The sequence below is a fragment of the Alosa sapidissima genome, chromosome 12 (assembly GCF_018492685.1).
Source record: "Alosa sapidissima isolate fAloSap1 chromosome 12, fAloSap1.pri, whole genome shotgun sequence".
Lineage (NCBI taxonomy): Eukaryota > Metazoa > Chordata > Actinopteri > Clupeiformes > Clupeidae > Alosa > Alosa sapidissima.
In genome coordinates this window covers 2,064,298-2,080,856 of record NC_055968.1, presented here as the reverse complement: position 1 = coordinate 2,080,856, position 16,559 = coordinate 2,064,298, and the positions used below count along the sequence as shown (strand labels likewise).

Genomic DNA, 16,559 nt, shown 5'->3' with positions numbered 1-16,559 from the left:
TTTCAAGTTTCTATGCAGAACTCTCAATGATGATCCACGGGAGCCAGTCGCCACAGCTAAAGGCGCCAAGACAGCAGCAGGAGGGGGCCAGACAACAAGCATAAAATCAATGAGCTACTAGGAGCCAGCAAACACAAGAAAACCTTATTGATGGAAACATCACGGGACCATATGACCACACAACATCTCAAAACTGGAGTTTAGGATTTAAAGACTAATTGTTGTACAACAGCAAGAGTGCATCGCCAGTAGTATACTGTATGCTTGGAAGTGAGCACACACAGAAGCTACCAAAAATTATATCAGAACAATGCAGTCCAGTGGGAAGGGTCATAAAAATGTATCCTGAACGTCAAGCAATAATCGAAAACATAAATCATAAATGGGTTCTTCGGACTCAAAAAGATGCTACACCATGGCCCAAGGAAGGAACTTTTGATAGTCTTATGCTGGTTCAAATGGAAGAGAAACTCAAGAATTACAAAAAAAATGAAGAGGAAATAGTCAGAATTAGGAGAAGAGGACGGGAAGGAGCCCGAGTGACTCACCGACGGCCACCCCGGCGCCGTGCGTTCTCACCCCCACTATCATCTTCATCATCACCTTCACCGCCCCGTAATGTTTCCCGCACCAGAACACGACAAACAAGAAGAGCATCTGACATAGATGGACTGGAAAGAGACCGCATAAGATGCATGGGAAATGAGAGAGAGATAAGATTTAAGATAAGATACATGGAAAACTTCAGGAAAGCCATGAGAGGAGCTGAGACTAACGCTGCAGCACATATCGAAAATGAAGGGGGCCTCCGACACAAAAGAGTTCCAAGACACAACTGAAAACCAACAGCCAACAGTAGCCAGGTCTCACTCTGAGCCAACACTCTTTCCACCAATGCCCCCACCACCAACACCCCAGGAGACAAAGGGGGGAGCCAGGCCTAAAACACAGCAGCTATGTGAACAGTCTGACCAAGGACATACAAGGAGTGCTTTCAGCTGGGCAACCACCACCTGTCCACGGTCCAACTCACAGGCATCTCTAGAGAAGCACCTGTTGCACGCTGCACACCAACCAGTTTCAAGGAGAAGTTCTCTCACCCTGCAGGGAACAGGGAGATATGCGGATGACACCCAAGGCCCTGTCGCACCCAGGAAGGAAACCTCTTTATCCCCCAAAGTCCGTAGAACTCCCACTGAATTGGGTGAACAAGAATTCTGGAGAGAAAGACGAGAAGAAGAATCTAGAATTATAAAGAGAATACACACACTAAGAGAAACAGAGGAAACCACTGACCGGAAGGCTTTGGCGGAACTGCTGCTGAACTGGATAAACACCGAATTAGCACTCACCTGGCAGGAAGTGGGTGAACACATATCTGAAGAGTTTATTGCCCGCAGAGCAGCATATAACCCCATCCTAATGAATTATCGAAATTACATACTGGAACTGATGGAAGAAAACGACAGCCGCCCACAGCGCACAGTGAGAATAGTGGAGGGCACACTGACAGGAGTGGATGAACTAGGAGAAGTCTGTCTGAAAATAGAGGGAGAACCAGCATTTCAAGCTGACCCGAGCAGAGTACATGAACATGAATTCAAGGCAGAGGAAGAATATGAAATTGAGGAACTGGAAGAAAACCACATGGATCAACAAGGACTTACTGCCAACGAGCCACTGAAGTCCATACTCAGACAACCCATTAAAATCAAGTGTCCTGACTGCGAAGGTTGGTTCAAGGGCGAAACCGGACTGCGAGTTCACCAAAGGACATGCAAAGGACGACTACTGGCAGGTGCCACACTGGAATGCCCACTTATAGTCCCACCCGGCATGGTGAAAGCAGACCTATGGGGAATTCATCGAGTAAAGAGAGGAGTAGAAAAAGGACTCAGCGAAATCCAAAGAGGAGTGCGAAGGGGATTAAGTGAAATAGAAGGGGGAGTAAGAAAGAGCCTGGATGAAACAAAAAAAAAAAAAATTAAAGAGGGTGGAAAAGGCAGAAAAAGAACGACAAAAGATTAAGGCACAGAAGAAGGACGAAGAAGATCATTCAGACACAGAAGAACAGAGCAGGCCCACTACCAACCATGGTCTCACTCAGATGTCAGTGGATTAATGGCAAGATTACCTGTGCTTCATGATGGTGCAGGCCTGTATATAGGTGAGCTCGAAAGAGAAATGACCGGAAAAACTCTAGCCTTAGGAGACATCAAATACATTTTGAGCATGTCCTTGGGAAAACACGAAACCACAACTGTGCTAGAAAGGGAGCACCTTGAGAGCTGCTTATCCTAATCAGTGCAGCCCCACAGCAGTATGGATTGACAATTTACAAGAGAAGTGAGAACCCAGCTGCCTTTGTGGAAAAAGCAGCACAGAAATGGCGATGTAAAATGGAGCAAGACCCTGAAGTGTCCCATGCCGGCCGATCACAATTCAGACGAGCAATCCTTAATGCGCTACCTCGACCTGTAAAACTACAATTGGAGAATGACTGACGGCTTGCAGTGATAACCAAGGACGAGTTTAGACAAGCAGTGGCCCACTTTGTGAATCAGTATAGACAATCAGAAGAGAAGAAAAAAATCAACAAGATCAGTATGCTCAGCGAAAGCTCGTAGATGTTCAAATACAGGAGGCAACAAGATACTAAAACTTTTAGCAGACAAAGACTTATATAGCAAGGGAAGAAGGGCATAGCACCAGAACATACAGAGTCTATTCCCAGAGTTCCACAACCTGCTACTAAAACTAATGATGTAATTTTTTTGGGATTAATTGGATACAGGAGTGACTGAGTGGAGTGATACAAGCAAATAATTGCTCCCCTGCATGCTATGATTTCAAGACCGGATCTGACAATTTGAGAAACCCACTCACATGGACAGTAGACGACATAGAGGCCATTCCCAAGGCAAGAGAGATGAATACAGCCCCTCGTGAAGGCGGGCAACATGTCATATTACTGGGTGGATCCACTCAGTGCCCCACGCCATGCCTTTCTTCTCATCTGGGGGGTGCAAATGGTGTTCCTAGTGGATTGATGAGAATCACATGCATCATAATGACCCTCTGTGTGGTGCCATGTGTCAAAGGGGGGAGTGTATCATATGCGGAAAACTCCATTGTGAACCCCATTATCCCTAAGACTTACTGTTTCAATTAGTAGATGACCCCACAGGCACCGGAGCTATATAAGCACCAGTAGGTCACCTGGATGATGGAATGTTAATGTTACCATAATGCAACCCCGTCTCACTACTGACAAAGATTTAAATAATGCAGGAACGCGCTACTGAATGGGAAAAGGTGGGAAGGAAAAAAAAAAAAAAAAATGGCATGACGAAGGTGCTAAACAAGGACCCGATGGGATCTAGAGAAAGCATAATGGTCTCGCGATAGCCCCGGATCGGTAATTGCTTACCCTCCTCATGGACTGTAAGTTGCGCATGATCATCTGATCATTGCGCAAGGGGGGAAGATAAAGCAGCAAAATACAGGAAATCAGATATTATGTTAAACAACTGTCTCATATTCACCAAGAATTCTTTAGTGAAAAGAAAAACAATGAAGAGTGGTTGGACAGGATGACCACAGACGGACCAATTTAGCATGGAGATTTGGTGTACCTGCGAATGTTTAAAGGTTATGCCTTGACCCTAGGGCAACCGGACCATTCATGGCGATCCAGGCCATCCCAACAGCGGTGCTGATGCAGAAGAACCAGAGGTCTGAGGGGAAACCACACTCGACCAACAACCTCAGCCAGGATGCTCACACTGGGGGTGAGCCCGCTGGTCACTCAGACATCACTGCAGTCTTCTCAGCAAGGAGCTCCAACCGCCTGAAGCCATGGCAGTCACACCAGCTCCCACAACCACCTCTCCTGTTTAGTGGGAGGACTCAGGGTTCCAGGAGGCAGCAGAACATCCAAGGGAAGAACAACACATCAACGAGCAACGCCAGCAGGAACAGCAGCCCCACCAATCCCAGGAATCGGAGCCAGAACCAGAATCAAGCACAGCCTTTGCCTACCCGACGAACAGCACGCAGAGCCAGAGGGGCCTCACTCTCCGGAACAGTACACCACCATCGGCCCTGTCATCCTCAGCTACATTCTTTGGGGAGGACAGCAACCAGAACTTTAGCCCCTTTTTCCCTGACATTGTTTCAACAGACCAGCACACGGCGGCAGCCTAGCCGCAGCCCACATAGCAAGAGTCCAAGAGACCTGGCCAGGTACAGCTATACTGGACTGGATTGGAAGGAGCTGGAGGAGATGGTCCAATACTGGACCTCCGATGACGATGACAGTGAATAAGCCATATGAAATGTGTGATTGTTGTTTATTGCCATGTATGGGACGGTATTGCTCAGACACTGTTTCTAAACAACTTAATGTGTTAAATGAAGTAGAAGAAAACACTCATTTAGTTGAAGGGAAGGTTGACCTAAGTAGGTATATGGAAATGCAGGAGGGTTTTGCAAAAAAAAAAAAAAAAAAAAAAAAAAAAAGGACTTCCTCACACAAGACATAAAATATGTGAGCGATGAGTTTCCACCACCACCAATATGAAAGGTCTAACAAATTCAAGTGACTAGTAGCTGTTAGTGTACATGATGATGATTGTTAAGGCAACATGTGAAGCTGTGTGACCCACATAGCACGTTGATGAGGATATGATGTGATAACTATATTAATTCATATTATTAATAATGATCTATTATTGATACGCTATAGGCAGTATGGACGACACAATTCTGCAAGAAGCCTAGAAATGTGTAGGGATGTGGAAGGTTATACTTACATGTATGTTTTTCATATTAATCATATATAATTACACACATAATTCCTTTAACCATGTAATCACATGCATGTTTTTTCATTTAATCATATAGTCATAGTAGAAACTTAGTTTTTTGGAGGACTAGCCCTCACAGGCACAACCATCCACAATTGTTGGATAGACTTGCTTGCAAAATGTAGCTATATCATTTTGACCACATGCTCTGTTTCCCAAGTCTAAATTTGAAGATATTCTGCACCTCTCGTGTGTTCCTCATCAGAACAGGACACTGTGTTGATTAAGGCTACTCGGCCCTATAACGGGTAAGATCCTTGTTTTTGGCCTGCATTGGGACGACCTAAGACAGGGGGGTTGCCGCCACAGGTTCTGGATGGCTGCTAGCCAGGGAAGTTTGGTTTCAAAGCGGCCTGAAACCTCTTCCTATCTGAGTACTGATCTCAGAGTCTATGTGTTGTTCACATACCACAACAGTATCATGTGGGTCTACATGATTATGACAATGGGAACCAGAGGATGCAAAGCTGCACTCGCAGCACTAAAATTTGAAATAGTCTTACTTTGGATAGTAATGACTAGGAAGGCAGAGCATGGAAGGCATATTTAACCATATCTAATCATTTTTAGTATGTCCTCTGTAAAACTAAGGACTATAACCATTACACATAAGGAAACAACATTACTTATGATAAACGAGAACAACTATTTTAGTAAGATTAGTACATTAGATGTAATTGTAAGTGTTGTGAATCAACCAAAGACTGTCATGATTGGCTGGTATGGGCTCCTCCTATCATGGAGATGTAGATTTTAGTTCACCTGTCAATAGTGATAGTCTTCCGGTAGGGCGAGTGGAGTTACATTTTTAAACACCACTTTAGGGCAGGAACCGACTCGGAACCCAGCCATTTGTCTTAAATATTTTGGTAAATGGTATCATTTATCAATTGCTGCTACACTAGTGTCACCAGTATGTATTTTAATTGTGTTGTTTATCTTGTGTGCCTTATGCAACTTATGTCAAGTTATAGCATCATTTATTTCCACATTTGCCTTAGCAATCAGCAAGCTAGGAAACACTGCCTAATGACGTATACTAGGCTATATGCAATGACTTATATTTTTTATGCAATCCTTATGTTCTTATTATACTTTATGTGTTGAAAATGTGATTCCTTCAGCGAGACTTTTGCAAGCCTCGAAGGGGGGATTATGTGGCAGATTTTTTTGAAGATGTCATGTGTTGCCAGGCAGCAGCCGAGAGATATATGTAGTAAAGTTCATGAAGAGTTCATGTGCAGCCAGGTGGCCAGGCAGAAGCTGGGGGAGGATGTCATGCATGTGCGCGAACGTGACACAGGCCTACTGGGGATTATTTAATAATTTTTGTGGCAGCTTGGTGAGCTCATCCACCAATATAATTTATTGAGTGTATACTGATTGGCTACAAGGGGGTCTGCCATTTACATAGGGGGCAGACACCCGGCCAGGGTTGGCCATACGAAAAAAGGAGGTGTTTTGATAACATACAAAAACTTTCCCCAAGAGGAAAATCCTCAGAACGTGCGCACCTTCTCCCCAAGGCCTGGGTCATGGAGTCTCCGCTGCAGAGGACATCCATCATTCACAACTCCTGCCTGGCGACACTTAGTCTCTGTGCATTTTTTTTTCAGAGCTGTACCCAGCAGGACTTGTGAATAAAAGGCCACAAGCGGCCACTTCTCATCTCAGACCGTTCTCCGCTGGTTTTTTGTTCAGAGTGCTAAGTTAGAGTTAAAAGTTAGTGAATTTTCCACGACACTGGCCTCTGTTTTTTGAATATATCAAGATTACTTGACGCCCAGAAATCCAGCATACACTGTTGCACTCGGCTAAATGGGGGTGCTGCGTCCCCATGTTGAACACGCGTTCTCGCACACTTTCCTGCAAACTTGTCCGACTTAGCAACAGTAACTATGGAACTGACAATGGGAGGAGGGGCTTGGGATCGGTCAATTGATCTGTACATTTAATCTACTAATAAAAACAATACAAATTCATTAACTAATAATGCCGCACTCCTTACCTTAAGAGTCGCTTTACAGTTCGCACTGACACACCTAACATGTCAGCAATCTGGCGTATTTTAAAATTAAATGTTAGCAAAAACACCAGCTGTTCCTGGGTGACATGGAACCTTGGACGTCCCACCCGTCCCCTGACTTGTGGAGTGCGGTATCCATGGTCACCTAACATTAAAGCAATGAAATATGAACAATAATGAAAGTTTATTATTAGCCTGCTTAGTTGTAGTTATTCAGGATTTCTCAACCCTGCTCCAAGAGATACATTGCCATGCACATCTAACAGTGGAATAAAGACTAATGTGACCAACCTTGCTGAACTGTGAAAGTTTCCATTTCTTTTAAGAAATCAGCAATCACACTGAGCATTTCATCAGCTAGGTCTGGCTCAATGAGTCTTCCTCTGGCCCACTGAACGCTCCTCATCATCGCATCCATTCTGAAAAGTAAAAGGAGGTTTGACTCATAGGCCTCAAAATCAAGCTTCTGGCCATATCAGTCCCCTGATGAAACAAGAAAAGAATTTTGCAAGTTGCTCATTGTCAGGTACCAGGGGTGTGGGTATCAGCACACCCAGGAGCGAGATTGGGTCTATGTCCACTGTCCCGTTATGGGCCCCTTCCCATCGCAATTTCAAGTTACATTTATGTTGTCAATCACGGATACACAATTTTTTTTCTCACGGTATAACATGTTCTTAATTAGGGATTGACAGCTATTTATACCACTCAGATGTCCTATAACTATTAGTCATGGTGACCTTAGTTTTTGCATTGTGTTTACGTTCAGATGTTACAACATAGCCTACAATATGAGTTAGAAATAAAAAAAATACCTGCAACTTATTACATTTCTTTATTTATTGTCCGTTTTTACAAAGGAACAAGGCCTGCTGGGAATGGGGAAAATGTGTTTATCCCAAATGATCTTACTTCATGTCATTCGTGATTACATCAGAGAATGTCTAATACGTTGTGAGGCTACTTCTGGATGTGTTGTAGCTTAGTTATAATAATCAGCAATGCAATCAGCCATTAGTAAGCATAAAAGTGGCACACAACAGAAACGATAGATGAGAACAGGAGGAGACTAAATCCAAATGATTTTTTTTAAAACACCTCGAATGTTGCTGCTGGCGTTGATGCTAGCAATACTGACGTTAGTCCTAGGCTAGCATGGGACAAGAACGATTAAGTGGATAAGCCCAGAGCCATATAAAGGTAGAGTTGCGACAACTCCATTGACGCTAATGTTCCATTTTTTTCAACAATGGCGGCTAATGGAAGACTCAAATAGTTCCCGAAAGTTAGCAGTGCAGTTACAGACTGTTTGTAGCCAACATTTCAGACTCAGATTTACATTATTGGCTCATCCGAATAATAATATTAACAGTAACAATAGTAATAGTAGTAAAGTAATAGTATTAATAACCTTATTATAATAATAAACTATTTATGTATCGACTTTGACAGCTTTTCTGCTGCTCAGTTTTTATCAGTTCCTTATCAAATAAATTAAAAGAGGCTAAAGCCCAATAAATGTGCCACACATAATAACCTAATATAAGATAAACCTTGCCTATACCATTTCAATGGGCTACTTGCACAATCAGTCACAATCGCTTCCGCGTTCTACTTTGTACTGCTCAGCTGTTTCCGGTGCTACGATGGCGACAGCTGTGTTTTACACCCGGTCTCTTCAAGAACTCCCAAAATTGAGTATGACAGATGTCCACCGCATCTGAAACATGTCGAAGGTCCCATCATTTAAAATGGACAAGGGTTTTAGGTTGTATGTGGGCGCGTACATACACAACTATGAAGGTAAGAACATCATTTAAACTAACTGACTAACGTTAGTAAATGTTAGCGCTAGCTTACTTACTTCATACGTTGATAGATAGTCTAGTTAGAAGCTATAGCAATCGTGTAACGGCTGTTTAGCTTGCTGCTACTTGTAGGATGTGTTGACGTGAATGATGCATAGCTGTTGATACACAGGTTATCACCAATGACCCATAACGCTAACAACTTAATCTGTTATTTTATAGTGTCCAATAAAGACAGGATGACAGGGCAAGTTGGCGTCAGATCATTGTGCTACAGGTCTATGCTGAAGTCTGAGATGCCACATCGTTTAAGTGTAGGCAGGAGCTCCAGCTTTATTCATCCTAACCCTCCCCCATGTTGCCTAATGTTAATGTAATGATAGTTTTGTTGGTCTAAGCATTCAGCAGTTTAGGTTTTTGCATATGTTAAATAACACCACGGTTTTCCTTTTTTTTTTTTTTAAAGCAGGCTGACTTCTTTCTTTCTCTTTCTTCTCAGATTACACTTGGTGATTCAACGCCAGTGGTAATGACACAGAAGACATGTTCCTGTGTGGCAGGCACTGCTTTATGCAGCCACATAGTGGCCCTGCTGTACCAAACGGCACACTATTCACAACTTGAAATACCAGTGGTACCCCCTGTTCATAGCTGCACAGAGTCAGAACAGCAATGGCACAAGCCAAGAACTATGGTAATTTTAAGGAGATTGAAGTTTTTTTTCATTGATCATTGCTTTGAAGTGATCCCACTCTCAGTAATTGTATTTGTCTGATAGGGTGTGAAGCCTGGACCCATCAACGCCATGGTCTTCACCAAGCCAGTACCAAAGCGAAGGGTACAGACTGGAGTAAGGTAATAAGAGATGATTTCCCCCCTAGGAAATAATCCCAGGTCCAGGCATAATTGATCACCACACCTGTAGATATATCTAAATCCCATGTGCCACACCCAGTGCGATACTCCTCCAAGTGGCTTAAATAAGTAATAGCTGAATAAGTCTTAATAAAAGGTAGATATAAATTGCTTGTACAATCAACATTGCTTGATGACATCGGATATTCGGCCAATTATGCTTATTGGTCCAATTCTTCATCAATGCGCTCATTAACTCCTTACCAATTTTCTGTGTGGTAAAGGGTAGTCTTTAAGTTTTCCTCAACAACACCTTTATTGCCTGAAAACAGTGTAGAATGTAATTTCATAAAGGAAGTTGTTGCCATTTTTTTCATTCGCTGTATTCCTCCCTTATTAACACAATGTATCTATATATTTTTTAGGAGTGGATTCTACAGAGGCCTGGTCAGTCCATTACCCGATCCCTGCATGTTCCGAATATCAGAAGCATACAGTCGCTTTAGCCTTGAGGATCAGCCACTTGTGACCACCATGAACATGAGGTCTGACCAGCCCCTTGTGGAAATTGGCATCGGGTTAGTGCAAAAGGGAAGTGTATTGTCCTATCAACAGCCTGCACAGAAGACCCGGTACATCACACATATTCATGACACGCCACCGACACCACACTTGCCGCTGGATGGACATGATGACTCTAGGTTTCGGGAGATCTGCCATGTCAAAGGCCAGAGCTCTGCTGAGTCGCTTGCAGACCGAATATTTAAGGGAACAAGACAAACGGCAGACATGAAGAGGGGGGCTGAGATGGAGTCAGAAGTGGCAGCTGAATATAGTAAGTTAGTCCATGTCAACTATACACCCAGTGGTCTAGTTATTCATCCAACCACCCCCTGGCTTGCTGCTTCTCCAGATGGTGTTGTTTATGATCCAAACACAAACCCCCAATTCGGCCTTGTTGAATTCAAATGCCCTAATGTCAAAAACTTTGTAGACTGCAAATACGTAAAAATGGAAAATGGTTCCCCAAAACTTAAAAAAAGCCACGCCTATTACTGGCAAGTACAAGGGCAACTGCTCCTCACAGGGATGCAGTGGTGCGATTTTGTTGTGTGGGCACAGGAGGACTATCTTGTGCAACGGATTTACATAGACACTGAGGTGCAAAAATCAATCAGAGAGAAAGCTGATTATTTCTTTTGCTACTACATGCCACGATACCTACAAATGAAAAATGAGCTCTAAAAACATGATCAAAATATAACTTATTTAATCCAATACAAATCATCATCATCATAAAAAAGAAAAAAAAAATAGACCAATATATTGTAATAGTTGTTCATTTTTACAAATCCAATGTATTATAACTGTTCATTTTTACAAATCTATACAAAGGGGCTTAATGATTGTTGTTCATTTTTACAAATCTATACAAAGGGGTTTAATGACTGTTCATTTTTACAAATCTATACAAAGGAGCGCATGGCCGCTTACTGTATCCAGCTGCCACTTCTGACTCCATCTGCCACTTCTGAGTTGTTCATTTTTACAAATCTATACAAAGGGGTTTAATGACTGTTCATTTTTACAAATCTATACAGGACCCTATTGATTGTTGTAATGTACTGTCACTGCCTCTGTATAATCCACTCCTAAAAAATAACACTAATTATTGAGTCAAAGACATGATGGACAAAAATATGGTTCAAATGTGTTATAGATTTTTATTTGTAAACAATAAATAATGTATATATATTAGGTAGGTAGTTTTTGCCATTTCAGAGAACATTTTTTTTTATTTATGTGATATTCATGCGTAGAGTACCCACTGTTTTACTTTTGAACTAATGTATGTTATACTATTGTGATGTATCTAATTTTACATTAAAATGTATGTACAAGTAATATTATTTCTGTGTTGACATGATATGTAGTTTTTTATTTAAGCCAGGCCTTCACTAATGCCTTGTTCTGATAATTGGATAACAGACATGCCACTGTGAACATTTGGCTGATATTTACAGTCTGAGTTAGTGGAATGATGCCATCGAAGAACTTGTTTTCTTTGATCCTCCTGATTACTCTTTCCACGTGTACTCTGAGACGTGCTATGGCTTGTGTTGCAATTACATGATGTGCAGGCATCTGACTCTTCCTGGACAAAAATGGTGGACAGTACACCTTGCAATTCACACAGTCGCTAATTAAGAAACCCTTGTCCACCATCACTGCCATCTCCTCTGTAAGTAGCTCTGCTAGCCCTGATCTTTTGAACAACTCTTTATCACTCACTGACCCTGCATATAATGAAGAGACAAAAGTCACTGCACCATGTGGAGCAATGCCAATCAGGCCTTTCATGGTGCAGTGACTTTTGTAGCGTGAGTACATTTCACTCTGCAGCAACAGAGAGGACGGAGTCTGGCATTTAAATTCAGTGCAATCTATGATCACCTGTGTGTCAGGGAAGTCGCTGAAAACTGCTGGGAGATTTGCCTTAACTTCCTCAGGTGACAGCCAAATGCATACAGACCCAAGGAGGGTGTATAGGTAGTTTGTCCATGATGACACTACTCTGCTGACTATCGAGGAATGAATTCCAAACCGATGTCCTAAGTCTCTCTCCTTCAGACCAACAGAAAGATGGACAAGGAATAGGAAGAACTCATCTATTGGCTGCAGTACCTGCCTCTGTGGATTTGATAGACATATTGTAAATTTGTCTCAATCCACAAACCCAAATGGCTGACTTAACATAATAATAATAATAATAATAATAATAATACATAGTGTTTATAGCCTAGCTATTAAAGCTAACTCTGACACCTACCCCTGACACACATGAACGGGTCACCTCTTCATTTTTCTTAGCTGCTGCTCTGGCTCTTGTGATTCTAACCATTTTGTGGACTGATGGCTCAATGAGCCACCAGAAGGCCATTAAATGATCATAACTTGGGAATCTAGTGGAGCAAAAATACATTTGATTGATTTTACATGTAAATATGTACTTTATAATTTTTATAGACGAATAAACTAATTGGCCTAGTGTATGTTTATCCTCTGTTGAGGTTTTTGTAGGGTGGGGTTAAAGGAAAGGAGGACGTTATTATGCCTGCCATCGGTACCAGAAGACTGAAAATATTTGCAATCTGCATAGCTTCTAGCCTACCTAGTGTAAAACCGTATATCCTCATCAGATCCTGCAAACCGCTGCAGTCCGAAATTTCGCTGCTTTTTTAACTCCTCCACTTCACATGCCAAATCCTCGTTTGCCGCACAGCTCAAATCTAAAGACGACGGCTCTGGAATAGCACAGTAATCATGATCGGCTGACACTTCGGTGTCTGACTCTAAAGGAAGAGATAACTCCGGTTCCTCTGGCCTTTCTCTCCTCTCCCACACACTGGGTCGTGTTGTGAGCCTGTAGGCATTCCACTCAAAGAGCATAGGTATTGCTCCTTCTTTTGGCTCAACTAGGTCGCTTTCCATGAAGTGTCTGCAGCAGACCTTAGTGTGGGATGTTATATTAAAACTATCCCGACGAATGTTTGCCACCCACCTTCGTCGCAGATAAACAAGACGCGGTGCCTTGTGTTTTTTCATGGGTCTCTGACTCAACCCAAGCCAGGAAGTCTGTTTTCGAGAGGACAACTGAGAGACTGGGGTTTGATGTTCGTGAAGTCGAGCCTTGTGGAAACGAAGATGTTGGTGTTGCTAGCTTAGCTAACTTAGCTAGCGTTGCTTCGGACCACGACTACGACGCACGACCACCCCCAGGTAAGATTTTATCTGAGTAGATGAATTAGCAAGGAGATAAATAACGAGATGTACATTTGCATATATACATTGTGTTTATTTGGAGGTTTTTATTAGCTCTGCACACTAAATATAGACGAACCTCCATGTTTCTCTTATGGCGGACGAACGTGTCTGTGGTTCGTTATCACCTATGCTAAAAAGCACTTGAAGGTAATTGCTTCAGTTGTACTAAAACGTAAGAAATGCAATCTATGCGAGTGTTTAAGCTTGAAACCGTGGGCGGCTTTAAGGAGCACTGCTGTGTCCCACTCTGTCGGTTTCAAGTCGATATAAACGTGATTTCTGCTTCCACCGTTTTCCTAAAAACGCCAGCCTACATGGGCTGCACAAAATAAGGAGGGCAGGACTTTCGGTGCCTGAGTACAGTTTTACTACTAAAGCACTCATCTTAATGTGCTTTTTGACAGCGGAGAAGTTTGTCTCTATCTAGTGCACAAAGCCAATAGCCCTTGGTAACAAGTCAAAAACATAGCTAGAAATGTTAGCTAAGTTTAGACAGTAAATGGTTTGTCAGTGTGTCTGTGTGCGTTTTAAACTAAAACTAGATAGCTTATTTCATACATTCATATTTCATATACAGCACATTTTGCTAAAACAAAGATTGAACAGATTATTGTGATGTTATTTGTCATGCAGCACTCATAACTTTGTCATTGCACACTACAGTAATTGTTCTTGATCTGGACTGAGTTAAAAGTATTCCTGCACCTTGCCGTGGTGGGTGGGCTTTCAACTATAAGTCAGGTCACTTAGGTTCCTGACAGGCTCCGTGGGGGCACCCGTGATGGACCAGTCAAACGAACGCTTGTGAGGACATGCATGTGAGTATTTTCTCTTCTACTGCTCTTCTGCGTGCACACACACCTCCATACACTGACATACATACAATGAAGTTGTTAATAATATCACTGAATCCAAATATAGTTCTCATGTGTTTTTTTTATTTTTATTTAATTTGATTTGAAAATTACACACAGAACAACAATTTGAAGAAGGCACACACACGCATGCACATGCACACGCTGATTTATGTAATTTTTTAACAGAATAATTGTAGAACAGAATTTGTTTTTTAAAGATTAACAAGGTACACAGGCAGGCACGCACGCACACACTGACAGTATACATACTCCTTAAGAAAAACGTCCATAAATGTGGAATAATAAAACAAATCTAATTTGTCTTTCAGACATACAATGAATGACTCATCCCGCCGGATCCTCCCGAGCAGCACTCCACAGCTGGCTCCGGCTCTGCTCTCTGGTGAACCTGTTTCTTGGTCGTTGTCATCGCTGTTGTACTAAAACGTAAGAAATCCAATGTATGCAAGTGTTTTCAGGTTTTTAAATCCATGGGCTGAAAGTGAAAATACTCACATGTCCTCACAAGCGTTGTTCGTTTGACTGGTCCATCACGGGTGCCCCCACGGAACCTGTCAGGAACCTAAGTGACCTGACTCTGTTGAAAGCCCACCCACCACGGCAAGGTGCAGGTCTTGAGTGGGAAGACGAGACAAACATACAAGACAAACTCAGACGCCACAGACACAAATCAGAAAACAATTCACAACTGATTAACAATTAAACATTACTACATACATCTATTCAAAACTAAAGCACATTACAATTCTGATCCAACCACCACTCACAACTGGCTGGTGACAGCTGCAACATGCACCGAATGCTGTACCTGGGATCCGTAAAGGCCATCCTGCAGAGCACAACATGCGCTGCACCAAATACACAGAAGGCTCATCGGTGGTTTTCACAGGACATTCTAAAAAGGAATATTTACTATGTGTGTAACTATACTTACCACTTACCAACTATACTTACCATTGACAATACATTGGGAAAATAGCACAACTCTTTAGCACAACTGAACTACTAGTAAAAAGAGATTCTTAATTGCTTTGGCAAGTTCTATAGTCACTCCTCTTCGTTGCTGTGGCCGTTTATGATCCAATCAGCAATATGTATTACCGTCACACACTATTTTAGAAAAACGTCCATAAATGTGGAATAATAAAACAAATCTAACTTGTCTTTCAGACTTGTGATGAAAGATTCATCCCGCCAGATCCTCTCCACAGAAATGTCTGACCTGGTGTCAGTGACAAAGTCACACCAGGGAAGGCCAGTGACCGCAAGCTGGCCTTGCACCTGGGTGAAGTAGTGGTGACCCCTTCTAAGTACAGGTTTCCCCCCAACAAACTTAACATGAGGTGCCTCGGTGATGCTGTTGATGTCCGGACATTTCACCTCCACCAGTCCGAAGGGGGGATCCTGCAAAGGGTCAACCACCCGGCCATCTGGGCTTGCACCCAGATGGGGAGCATCTGGGTGCACAATGAAGCCACAGGGGAGCACGTTGACCTGCCATTGCTCTGCGTAGCGCTGGAGCACTTCTGGCTCCAGCTCCAACCCCCGCCGCATAGCTGCGGTTTGCCGGGTTCCCTTGAGGATCCTCTCTGCCATCCGCTGCCGGATTTCATCTCCCCTGGCCACATAGACATCATGGAACCGGCTTGCTGTGAGCCTGCTCTCCCGAGCAGCACTCCACAGCTGGCTCCTGCTCTGCTCTCTGGTGTCCCTTTCTAAAAGAGCCGAGAGGCCAGGGGTCATCAGCAGGCACTCGAGGTGAAGCTGGTGGTGCAGCATGGGGACAACCGTAAGCCTCTGGGGAAACCGGTACCCTGCCAGAGGAAGATCGGGGAAGATTGGACCCTCTCGGTGCCAGATCTCCCGGCTTGCTGAGGCCATCCTTAAAAATATTTTCGTTTGCCGTAACCCGACCGACCCTGTCAATTTAGAACCGACCCAAATATTTATTTTTTTCCCCCTTTTAGTCCGACCGACTTGCCGGTTGTAAACTTGCGTTAATACCGACCGATTGGTTTTTTTTACTCTAAACAACCAATACAAATGCAATAAAATAATATTTCTTTTAGTAGGCCCACGTATTGTGAATATAAATTGCCTACATGCAAACGTGGCTCACTTTGCGTGGCTCACTTGGCGTCATCTCTACACCATTGGTTTTACGCATGTCACACTATGGCCTACGCTTCGTTTCATTCACACAAACTGATAACGCTTTTACTTGGCACGAAGTTCTGGAAGAACTGTGGCCAGATCTTTTCTCATCCCTTCTCCCCCTAGTCTAGCGGTTCAGCATTTC

At 42.9% G+C, this 16,559-nt stretch overlaps 1 protein-coding gene and 1 long non-coding RNA gene across 4 annotated transcripts; both read left to right on the top strand.

Moving 5' to 3' along the window:
• The first annotated feature begins 8,682 nt into the window (after positions 1–8,682).
• On the top strand, positions 8,683–11,462 carry LOC121677449. Of its 3 annotated transcripts, XM_042056200.1 has the most exons (5): positions 8,806–9,016; positions 9,202–9,396; positions 9,481–9,557; positions 9,983–10,586; positions 10,636–11,462. In XM_042056200.1, the coding sequence occupies exons 1-5, from the start codon at positions 8,885–8,887 to the stop codon at positions 10,708–10,710; spliced, it is 1,083 nt and encodes a 360-aa protein (XP_041912134.1). In that variant the 5' UTR covers positions 8,806–8,884; the 3' UTR covers positions 10,711–11,462. The 3 variants fall into 3 exon arrangements, with proteins under 3 accessions (XP_041912133.1, XP_041912134.1, XP_041912131.1); XM_042056199.1 differs by lacking the exon at positions 8,806–9,016 and adding an exon at positions 8,683–8,697 and having other exon boundaries at positions 9,983–11,462; XM_042056197.1 differs by having other exon boundaries at positions 9,983–11,462.
• A 1,333-nt stretch (positions 11,463–12,795) lies between these two features.
• LOC121677491 lies at positions 12,796–16,192 on the top strand. Its single transcript, XR_006021004.1, has 4 exons — positions 12,796–13,337; positions 14,046–14,200; positions 14,569–14,686; positions 15,431–16,192. It is a non-coding gene; the product is annotated as an uncharacterized LOC121677491 (long non-coding RNA).
• The last annotated feature ends 367 nt before the right edge of the window (positions 16,193–16,559 follow it).

Excerpts from the sequence above, each read along its gene's own strand:
- LOC121677449 (XM_042056197.1), top strand. The coding sequence starts at position 8,885 with ATGACCCATAACGCTAACAACTTAATCTGTTATTTTATAGTGTCCAAT. Across the intron at positions 9,017-9,201 it reads AGATGCCACATCGTTTAAGT|ATTACACTTGGTGATTCAAC; the intron begins GTAGGCAGGAGC and ends CTTTCTTCTCAG. Across the intron at positions 9,558-9,982 it reads AGGGTACAGACTGGAGTAAG|GAGTGGATTCTACAGAGGCC; the intron begins GTAATAAGAGAT and ends TATATTTTTTAG.